The sequence below is a fragment of the Rattus rattus genome, chromosome 3, assembly GCF_011064425.1.
Source record: "Rattus rattus isolate New Zealand chromosome 3, Rrattus_CSIRO_v1, whole genome shotgun sequence".
NCBI classification, from domain to species: Eukaryota; Metazoa; Chordata; class Mammalia; order Rodentia; family Muridae; genus Rattus; species Rattus rattus.
Window position 1 is genome coordinate 106,475,795 of NC_046156.1, and position 12,326 is coordinate 106,488,120.

Sequence of the window (12,326 nt, forward strand, 5' to 3'; positions counted from 1 at the left end):
ATTAAGTAACAGACTTTTATGATTTAAAAAAATGCAAAAAAGAAAAAAAATGAAAGAAGAAAAAAGAAGCAACTCAAAAAAAACCTACAAAATATTACAAATTGAAGTGATATCAAAATGAAAATATTTTCCCATGCTCATGAATCAGTAAGATTTATATAGTAAAAACTAGACTGTCCTATAACATCATCCCTTTAAAGACTGGTAAAATTGTAACACTCTTTACTTTATTAGGAGTAAAAAATTATAGAACTGATTTTTTTTTACTCACTTTCCTCCCAGTCTTCTGTTATGTTCCTTCACCACACCCACAAAGCCTCATCACATGACTTTGAAAACATTAAATGAAAAAGGACAACACCAATGAACATGAAAAAACTAAATGGGACCTCAAACTATACAAAGAAATATAGGCAATTTTTTCCTGAACAAGTGTATGCAATTTTATCTAAAACAAGTGTAATTTTTGGGTGCAGGAGAAAAATAGAACCTGTTTTCTTATCCAAACTGATAGTCTATATATTATTGTTTGGAGACGGTTAATGCTTAGAGTTATTAATTAGCAGTATTTAGGGGTCTTTGTTATTTTGTTGTTGCCATATATTTTCCCCTTGTTTGATGAATGACTATACAATTATTTATCATTTCTGTCCTCTTGGGTGTATGCTTTATCTTCACTCTGCTATTTCCCATTTGTAGACCAAGATCACTGAAGAGAAATGGATTACTGATATTTAAACTATGTAATGTTTTTCCTCTTTTGTTGTTATGAATGATACTTTTGCTCAGTAATAAAGTGTAGGCTAGTATCTGTATTCTGTGACAACATGTTGAACATTGATCCAGTCCACCTAAATGTTAGAATATCCATTGAAATTCAGGTGTTAGTCTAATGCGGTCAGCTTTATGTGTGACTTAGCATTTTTCCTTCATAGTTTTTATTTTTCTCCTTTTTGTTAGTCTTTGATTATTATGTGACTACTTGATGTTGTCTATGCTTCTAGTACGTTAACAGGTATCTCTTTCTGATTTGGAGGCTATACAATGAAAACGGTGTGCTAGGGCTAAGTGAGTTCAGTTACAACAATGATTTCCCTTCTTTCTTAGATTCAGAGAAACAACAAGGCAGTAGTGTATATGCCAGCCCACCAGGACCTTCCATAAATCCACCACAAACGACAAAGAAATGCTTGTTTGGTAAAGCTCTTAGAAGTATTTTTGAAGACGAAAAGGTGTCTGGTCTAATATTTGTGAGTATCATTTTGGGTTTCTACATCAAACAAAAACATTGTTCTGAGAAAGTTATTCAATCAAACTGTTGAAGGTTTAGATAACCTATCCATGAGTGTAAGATCATGTTAAAATAGAAATAAGTTCCACAGTATTTTGAATCATGTACTTGTAAGAAAAAAGGAAATAGTCTTCCCATGTTTTGCACAGATTGTATCAAAGATCCACAACCTTCAGCTTGTGGGAGGAAATGGGTTTATGGAAGTCCCACTGATTGCCCAAATGTAACGTCTTCCAGCTTCTTTAAGACTCCACATTTCTCTGGAGTCTCCCATAATATAGCCTCTGAGATTACTCAATCTTTTAAATTAAAAATATCTATAGATTTTTATTTACATTATCAATGAATTAGATATACACACTGTACTTGATATGTATTAACATCTTTGAACCTAGTGGACTATATTTAAATGCCACCTAATATGGCTTAATATATTTTCAATGAGGTATTAAACTTCTTTGGAAACATATCTTTACTTTCCAGCATCTATTTTCTCACTATACCTGTACTAGTAATTTATGCTGTTTGTGATCAAATTTATCTGATAAGAAACATGAACATTACTGTTTATTTCTTATTATTCTAGAGCACAATTTTCTGGTAAACATATTTGTAATCATATAATTAATTGAAAATGAAGTAAATCTTGAATGGTATTCATTTTTATAGAATAAAATTATAGAAGAACGATTAAAGTATGCTTAGGTTAGTGTATGTGACAGTATCTTTAGACATAGTTGAAAATAAGAACTGACAAAAAGGAAATGAAAGTCTCAGAAATGTACTGAAGAAAATCTTTATTAAAAACACAAAAGTTAGGATTCATAATAGAGGTCAGGACTGACAGGAAGTAAAATAGTTGTTTGATCTCTGTAATGGAAATATCCCAATATTGACTTCGAATGGCAAACCTGAGAAAGTTATCTTAGAGGGAAACAAAGAGCAATTGAGGACCATTCACAAAAAGGTTTTGTGGAACAGAAGTCCAAAAAGAAAAAAAAAAACATGAATTTTCAAATTGTGGAAACAAAGGATTAGGGAAGAAAAGATATTTGGAAGCTAAAACAGAAAAAAGTTCAATGTCCTCTTCATTCCTCTCTGTTATAACTCTCTGCATCCAACTATCCTTTGCTCAGGTTTACAATACAAGACATATTTGTGCTTCAGATGTGTTGATCTCTAATAATGCAAGTTTATCCTTATCCTACACAGGATATGTTGTCCATAATTGCTGAAAAAGGGCAAGACTCAGATGACATTTTCAAGATTATACCTGAAAATTCACACTGGTCCTTGAGGAATAAGATTGACAGTGAACAATACATAAATTGGAATCAAGAAAGTGTGATAATTATAGCATCCGTTTTAATGGTAAGGAAGGTTTGCCATCAACAGCATTAAGCATCCCTCTAGGATGCATATGTGCTTTCTGTCCTTGACACTGCATGATGGTGACTGGTTCCTGGAATTATGGACACATGACATCTTGATATGTGTCCTGGTAGGTAAGAGTCTGACAAACGCAAAGATTCAGCACAAAGACACTGGTGAACAGCACCTCTTGGAGGTTAACTTCCTTATAGGTCAGAAGGGATTTAGTGTGGCATTGCAAAAGTTCCCACTGATTTCAACACTGACCATTCCTTTTGAAGTAATAGCTGAACAAGTAATAATAGCGGTAAAAGTGTGTTCAACAAAATACATGTCTTAAGTAATACCAAAAATATCCTAACATAATAACAGTTAAAAATAACTAGTCAATCACTGATGCACAAAAGGATATAGAATTTGGATATTACCCATGTCCAGTAGATACATGAAGTTGTTTTCCTTCTCAATCAAAAATAAAGCAGCACTTTCACTTTTGCCAGATACTGCGATTCTGATTCCATGTCAAATAGTCAAGAGTTAGCCTAACCTACTTTTAACTTGTCTACCAGTCTTAACTTGCCAGTGAGTTGCAGTGACTCTAGAGCCATTAACATTATTTAATTTTTGTTTGGGCAATGATCTGAGTTTGCCTCTCAGAAGATAGTGGAGCTAAGGCACAGACAAAAAGAGAAAAGATAATGCTCTGGGATTAACTATGCTTAATAACATTAGGCAAAGGTACCTAATGATCCCTCCTTGGCCCTTGGACTTGCCAAGTGTGTCTAGTTCTCATTGCCAGAAACCTGGGACCACATCATGGGGAGAAAGTTAGGATCAGTGACTGAAGGTTGCAATGTGTATTCAAAGCAATTTACAGGTCCAAAATCCCTGGAATTCTTCCATTTTCATTACTTTCTTTTCTTAGTACAACACAAACCTCATTGTGGTATATCATGAACAAAGTTACTTTCCGTTCTTCAAACGAGCTAAAGTCTCCAACTAAATTCAAGTAGTTGAATATTTCCAAATTTTAAGAAAAATATATGAAACTGTGACCTTCTCACATGGAAAACAAATAAGAAACTTGACCACTAGCAGAGGTGTATGTGTATTTTACAGCTTTACTCTGTGAGAGCTAAAAGTACAGAATCACCAATTATACAATCAGGGTGAGGTAACTTCTGATGCTGCCACTGTTTGATAGTTTCCTATTTCCAAGGAGAGGAGTTTTGTTTTGTTTTGATTTAATAGTTGCTATCATATCATTATATTTTATATTAATTTACTCGTTCATTGTCTATCTTGTATTCTGCCCGCACCACTTCTCCCCCGCAGAGTTTCTATCTTTCTCCAAGCAGGTTGGGGCCCCTGTGTTATCTTCCCTTTCTGGTACATCAACTCTCTTCAGGGTTAGCACAACTTCTCTCCCTGAGGCCAGTTGGGGAAGGGTTTTCATAGTCAACAGCTTATTGATATTCTCTTTTCAACATGTTGGGGGAATCCACATAGAGACTAAGCTTTACATTTGCTATAAATTTGCCATAGTTCATGCTGTAGCTCGTGTAGGGTTTTTGGTTGGTAGTTCAGCCTTTGATAGCTCCCAGCGTTCCTGGTTAGTTGATTCTGTAGCTCTTCGTACTGAGTTCCTATCTCCGTCATGGCATGCATTCCTTCCTGCATTCCTTTCACACAACTCCATGATTGATCCATGAGATTCAAATATTGGATGTGGCTCTTCCCATCCTACTGCTGTCAGCTGCTGGGTGGAGCTTCTCAGAGGGCAGGTATGATAGGCTCCTGATCGGAAGTTCCACATAGGAGCAGGACCTATTCAAGGCAGACAGAGCTTTGGAATGGGGAAGTGGAGTGTAGATCTATGATTGCAAGTAGTGGTGTTGACGAGAAGCCAGGAAAGCAAATATGAACATAGACTAGGTTTATTCCATTGCTGCAGCAACTAGGACTCTGATTTTTGATTCTAGTGTTAGGTAAGAAAACACAAGATGCTGCACATAGGTTCCATGTTTGAACCAAGATTCTGTCCAGATGACAGATTGGGAAACTTCTATGGAAGTACAGTCACAACCAATGATTCTAAGCCATCCTAATACTGTAACACTAATATATTTCCTCATGGTTTGGTGATTCTTAGCCGCCACACCATTTTGATGCTCTTTTTATAATTAAAATTTTTCTAATGATATGAAATATATTGAAAAATGGATATAATATCTAATATGGAGTATTTATAATATGTGAACCCCCACATGGATTATGACACACAAGTTGAGAATCACTGGACCTAACTGCTAGTCTTAAACAAAAATGTTTATCAAGTACTTTCAACAATCTACATTGACCATTACTTTTTTGTTTTTATTTTCATTAAAAAAGAACTTTATTAGAAGCATTGGTGGAAGCTTGCTGACATCTGATTTATATGAAAAATGGCTTAGCGTCCTAGATGAAGGAACTGTGATTGAAAAAGTTATTGCCATCCAAAGGTAATGATAGAGTAAGCATGTGGGGAATTGCACCAATATAGAAGCAGTGCTTTTGTAAGGTACATAGGCTTGTGATTACAGGATTATTAGCTGGAATGATCTCCCAGGATAAGAGGATACCTTAGTTCAGACTTGTATTGCCAGTTTTTCAACATGTTCCTTTCACAAACTAGAGGGTTGAACCATGTCTGTAATCCCTCCCAGAGTCGTCCTTGTTTATAATTGTCATGGTTTAGAAGTCAGCTTATGTATCACATATGTGAAGGTCAATCTAGAGTATTGATTTAGTTCCTGTGTAAGGCAAATTAATAGAACTCTGTGTGTATAATGCCTGTCAGTTATTTGTATCCTAGTATTATTACCATAATTTTGTGAATATTTCACATGTTAAATATATGTCATTGATTAGAACATGAAACTATTACGGAATTCTTCTTTCTCAACTATAACTCCCCAGGGAAGTATAGCTATACTTACAGTTCCCAGGGAACTATAACTCCCTAGGTCAGGGATAGCCTTGACTTCTTGGAATCATTTTCCTGTGTGATTCTACATAGAATGGTATGGTTTGTAACAGGAGCTTTGAGCTCCACTTGCTAACCAGTTACACTGCACCTCTGCCTTGTCTGTACAGAAGCTTTCATAACTGCATTGTGTCTTGTCACTAGTGTTATTTTTTCTCCTTATTTTCTAGAGTGTCACACGAGTGTTACAGGGATTCATAGTACATTAGATATTAAGTGTGTTTCCATGGTGGCTGGAAAGATGGCTTGGCATTTAGTAACACTGGATGTTTTCATACACAGAATACACATGGTTTGCAACAATCTTCATTCACTCTAATACCAGTGATCCTAACACCTTCCTCTTGTTTCTGTAGGTAGCAGTCATACATCTAGTACACAGATATTCAAACTCAGTTTTTAAATATTTTCCAGTGATTTCACACAGAAAAGTGATTTCAGAAAATATTAAAATAATACTCTAGCTATATATTCTTTCTTCTTTTGAATTCTGATTATACTATGAATTGATCTGCAAAATATCTTTTTCTTCTGTAGTGTGTTATGTAACTAACATTTCATTTCAGATGGTCTAACATAAAATTATTTTTCTTTGTTTAGTCTTTTAGTAAAGATCCCACCAGAAAACCTTACACTACTATACCATCTCATTTATGTATTAGCAATAATAAAAGACTCATCCATGAATAATTTAGACAGTGACAGATTAGCTCTCCGCATAGCTCCTTATCTGCTAAGGGATGAGACTACAAGGAACTCACCGTTTTTGCAGGATATCTCAAGAAAGGTAAGGGGATCTGATTTTTTGCCTTTGGAAACAAAATACTCATTTGAAGCAAGATTTAGGAACACTTCGGAAAGCTTATTTCTGTAAAAGGAAAACCTAGGACTACATTCTTCTAGAGTGGAGTGGAATAAGTATTGATCTATATAAGGAAGATTTGGGAAGGGAGATGTAGTTCAAAGTAAGTGGGTAATTTCATTCTTTCTTTGTTCTTTCTTTCTTATTTCTTTCTTTTTCTTTCTTTCATTATTTCTTAGATATTGATTGTGGCCAACAATAAGTTTCACGTATAATGGTAGTCAAAGAAGACTAAAGTGAAGTTTAAAAAAATCATAATTACCTATGTTTTGATTTTTTTTTCAGTTTAGCCCTATTTTTGGAGTATATACTAGTTGTGTTTCATATTGATGAGACAATCATATTATTAAATATTCACATAAAGTGAATTGCTGGTCATATGAAAGAACATTTCATATATATACATTATTTATGTACATATATACACATATGCATATATGTGTACACATAAATGATATATATACATGTACATATATATATATATATATGTACATATATATATACGTGTGTGGGAAGTATTGGTGTATGTTATTTTGTATACTTTCCATTATTTTATAACTAACCTATTATAAGTGCAGCTTTGTATTCCTCAGGTTTAATGAAGCTATTAGTTTTATTATAAACCCAGATACATTAATATTTTCTACTAATTATTTACTCTATATTCTGATTGCATTCCCTTCCTCTACTTTCCATCTTCACAATGACTTCCTTTCTCCATTGTCCTATATCTCAGTAGCATATATCTTCTATGCACACCAACTCACTCTCATACATCAACTCACAACATGAATAAGTGCATCTCCTCCCTCTGAAGCCTGACAAAGCATCCCAGCTACAAGAAAGCAATCCAGTGCTAGACAACAGAGTCAGTGCCAGTACCCACACCAATAGTCAGATAACGTACCTGAGATCAAGCTGTACATCTGCTACATATGTGAAGGGGACCTAGATCCTGCAACTAGTGCTGAAAAAGAGGTGATCCTGCAGATTCAAAGCTGAAGCAGCACAATGATTAAAGAAACAAAAAGATACTATGATATAGAAGGAGAGGAATGTCTGGGGAGTTCCAGTATTGAGGATGTAGAAAAATCCAGAGGATTTGAAGCAGACCAGTGACTTATTTCAATGTACAGTTCAAGGAAAGCTGTTTGGACAAAAGGGTATAATGTATGAAAACTTATGCGCCAATAAATACCTCAAACAATGAATTATTTTAAAAACGCATTTAAATTTTAGTTTGATTTTTACTTTTAATTTAAAACATTATTTAATTTTAGTTTTTGAAATTTGAGTACGGGGGACTTTAGCAAAGGATATACTGAAGGACTGAAAAATGAAATGAGGGTTACTTGGTAGCACACTGAGAAATTTACAGAGAATCAATATAAAAGTCCTATATGTTGAACAGTGTAAAAGGCAATGAACAGGTAAAAAATAAGAAACAAAGCATGGATTATTTTAACTATTAGTTTCCAGGAATTAGGTCCAGAGAAAAGAATATATAGTGATATTACACCAGATGGAGGACGATAGCGAAGGTGACAGGTTGAATAGGCTTCTCATCCAGGAATCTACTTGCCTTAGACTAGAAACATACCTTTTTAAGTTACTTTCTAATTACCAAGCTACTGGAAACCTAAAATGCAAGCCTATATCAAATTGCATGTTTGGTCCAAGTGAAGCAATCAATACATTTTTTTCACTCATAATGGCTATTAATGATTCTTCCTTTATGGACAATTCTTTTCAAATATATTCTTTTGCATGATCAAGTATGAAAACAATGAAGTAAAACTATTCAGTACAATCTGCATATAAAATAAGACAATCATGTGACTGTGATTTTCCTAAGAATCATTTCTTTCCTATCCTGTGCAGGACTGCTCAAACACAAACTTAGGTGCATGATGGGAAGAAACATATGGCATGTTTTGGGTTGACTTAACCTAAGCCATCATCTCAGAAGAAAAGTAACTCATCACTGTTACTCAATTTAGAAGGGTCATAATTTTCTACTTCTGCTGTGACCACACACTGATGAAAACAAATGATGCAAGACAGGTTACACTGTGTGATAGACTTGCAGTTACCAGTTAACTACAGAGAAATATCAGGGCCCAAAATGAAGCAGTGCAGGAAACTAGAGGCAAGAACTGAAGTAGAAGCTGAGAAGGAGTTCTGCCTCTTGCCTTGTACCTCATATCATTATTTTTCTGATTAATAGCTCATGGGTGGTACCATCCTGGAGATCTGGGCCCTATGAATTCCAAGGTTAATCAGGACAATATATTTTAGACTTCCCTATACAACAGGTCAATCTGATGGAGGAATCTTCTCAATTAAGATTCCCTCTTCTCACCAACTTCTTCTCTCAGTCACCTTTCTATTGCCTCGATAAAATACCAGGAGATAAAACACCAACTAAACCCTGCACGTGGGGGAACCCAATGTTCGAGCTGGATATGTAGCAGAAGTTTGCCTTATTGGGCATCCCTGGGAGGGGAGCCCCTTAGTCCTTGATGACCCAGGGTACAGAAATGCTTGGGTGTTGATGCAGGAGTGGGTAGACAAGTGAGGGAGCACAGTCATAGAGGGAGGGGTAGAGATACAGAGTTTGTGGAGGGAAAAATAGGGGGATAATGTATGAAATGTAATTAAATAAAAAACAATAAAAAGTAAAACATCATGAACAGGGAAACTCATTGAAGTAAGTGTTTATTTGGGACTTAGAAATACAGAGGGAGTATAGTCCTTTACTGGCATCACAGAGGAGCATGGCTGCAGAAAGGAAGGACAAGAAAATGAGAAGTAAGTCCTGGCTCTTCACTTGGGAAGCAAACATGGAGCAGAGACAGTTTATTGAAAATAGGCACCTATATTTTGTGACTCCAATTCTAAGCAGTGGCTTACTTTCACAAGGAGGGCCAAGGACTTACACCAGCAGAAATTTGTCACAAAGTTTGTATTGCCATGCCTGGAACTAGAATGGCATCCCATTCAAACCATCACAACAAAACAATGCCCCCAAAGAATTCAACAAACATCAGTAATTAAATTGATTCATTCATAGTTTTTGTCAGCATATCATTTTTGAAATGTTCTTCTCAATTCCTTGCAATCTATTTGATATTTTAAAATTTTCATAATCAAGAACTTTCATTTCATCAGTACCTATCTGTTTGTGGTAACTGTTATTTTTCTCATATTTTTGGACTTCACTTTAATTTCTCTTTTGTAACCCATGTGAAATGACAATCTCGTTTTTGCCTCATGATATTACAGATGTCTATTATACAAATCATGATTGACAACTATCTGCTAATATTTGGAAATTATCCAACATATGGTAAACACATTGACAAAAGGTCTGATGGATTAAAGACCTCTACAGATTCCATAAAGTTTGCTGACAAATCACCTATTACGGAAGAATTCATAGTTGGAAACAATGGGAAATCCTGTGATAATGATGAAAATTTCAATATTTTATATGCTGCTCTGAAAAAGGAAGGTCCTACAGGTATGAAAAGATTTATTTAGTCATCAAATGCATGGACGTATGATATCATTCCCTATTTTCATAAATCTGTAAATATCAGAGGAGCATTGAGACACACAATAATATTTTAATATGGGGTTGTGGATTTAGCTCAGTGGTAGAGTGCTTGCCTAACAAGTGCAAGGCCCTGGGTTAGGTCCCCAGCTTCGAAAAAAAGAAAGAAAAAAATATTCTAATATGGGTAAAGCTTCTAAATAGCACTTTAATTAAATTATACTTAAAGATATGCTTCTATAGACATACAAATATATATACTTAATATATATTATATATATATAAACATATATTTACATGCATCTCTATACATACAGGAATTTATGACACTCTCTTTATTTAGAGAATCCAACAATATTTTGTTTAATTCCCATTTTTCTTCCCATGGTCCTTAAGTCACAGAGGAGTTTTTGTATATGAAATTGTTGTTTTTCATAAGGTCATTGAGAAATAATGATTTGACTTAAAATTCATTAAACATTCTGCAATATTAATACCTGCATCACTGTAATCCATCTTTATTATCCTTGTAATTTATGTTTACTATCCTATGAGAGACAATCTTGCCAAGTTCTTAGCATTGATATAAATATTAAATTGTACAGGATCTGTTACAAAATCTATGTGAAGAATGATAAAGAGATTAAAACACAGCTGATTAAGAGGTAGTAACACTTATATTCAAATACATTGTTAACTCAAGTAATTCTTTGTGTAGTGTTAGAAAATATACCAAGACACAAATTCCATGGGGAAGAGAGCTAACACCCAGAAGTACAGACATTCTGAGACTGCAGGACAGACTGCCACTTGTGCAGACCTCGCCCATATCCCTGATCCCAGAGGAAACTGCACAGTGCCTCTGGACACAGGAATATAGGAACAATCATTTGCAGGTACCTGAGGTTCTGTTCTGTGGCAAGGACTGTACTAAACCAACCAAACACTCTCATTGGGGAGTGGTAGGGGATGTGGGCTTATGGACAGGAAACTGGGAAATGGAATACCATTTGAAATATAAGAAAAGAAATATATCTAATAAAATAAATAAATTAATTAAAAGAAGAAACTATACCAAAATATTATTCTTATCTGAGGTGAGGTAAACCTATAATCTGAGAATATTTGTCTAACTATGACATTTTGTGTTACATTTAGAATGACAAAACAGAACAACTACCAAATATAAATGGTAGAGGATGACTTAAGAACGTCTAAAGTCATTCGATTTTAATGTTCCCCTCTTCCTCCCACTTTATCACAGCTGAGGAAATTATTCCAAGTTATTAATTCAGTTTTATGTTTCACTATATTAGTTACAAATAGTTTTCAAATATTACACTTATTTTATGCTGTATATTACATTGTTTGCTATTATAAAAATGTTATTAAAATGGGTTACTGCTTACACTCCAGTGTGCCTTGTTCATGGTTCTCCATAGTCTTTGGAAAATGTCATTTTTTAGGCTTTACCTCTACACCCCTGTATTACAGTATTAGTTTTCCTACATCAGTTACCAAAGTATGGCCAGAAGCTAATGACATTGATTAACACCTCAGAGTTTGGCCTTGAGTCCAATACAGTACAAAGTTCTCAATAAAATTTCATTAACAATCAAAATTAATCATCACGCATAATAAAATCAGAGGTGGGTCATGGTTTTTAGATTATACAAAATGACTTGAAATGATAGTCCAGTGTCTAAAGCTATTAAGATGCTGGCTTTGTGACATTAATTTAGGTCATCAAAACTTATTTTAAGAAACAAACAAAACTAGGTATTGACGTAAAAGCATCTCTAGACCAAAGCTTCTATCTGAAAGCAGATGGCAGTTGGAGACAGTAATTAGAAAAAGATAAGAGTCCAGAATGAAAAAAGAGACCTTGAGAGAGAGAGGGGGAGGGATGGAGAGAGAGGGGGGGAGGGGGGGAAAGAGGGAGAGAGAGAGAGAGAGAGAGAGAGAGAGAGAGAGAGAGAGAGACCAATACTGGAGGCACTCCTCTAATATAAGTAAGTTTAAAGCTCTAAATATACTGCAAGTGATGTGATCTGCACGTGTTTTAAACACACACACACACACACACACACACACATGCACACAAACCCACAAAGCTACATGTATTACATACACTCAGAAATGCACAACACGGAAACATACAGTGTACTTGTTTTATCTCACTTCATAACCTGAGACCTTAACGTGAATGGTCTTTATT

At 34.9% G+C, this 12,326-nt stretch overlaps 1 protein-coding gene across 1 annotated transcript in view; it reads left to right on the forward strand.

The window, feature by feature from the left end:
- Positions 1-12,326, forward strand: part of LOC116895877 — a 52,975-nt gene that overhangs the window by 28,621 nt on the left and 12,028 nt on the right. The window contains exons 16-20 of the mRNA XM_032896974.1: positions 1,114-1,250; positions 2,504-2,662; positions 5,057-5,166; positions 6,291-6,477; positions 9,838-10,075. Coding sequence (XP_032752865.1) covers positions 1,114-1,250; positions 2,504-2,662; positions 5,057-5,166; positions 6,291-6,477; positions 9,838-10,075 — 831 coding nt within the window. The remainder of the gene's footprint in view (positions 1-1,113; positions 1,251-2,503; positions 2,663-5,056; positions 5,167-6,290; positions 6,478-9,837; positions 10,076-12,326) is intronic.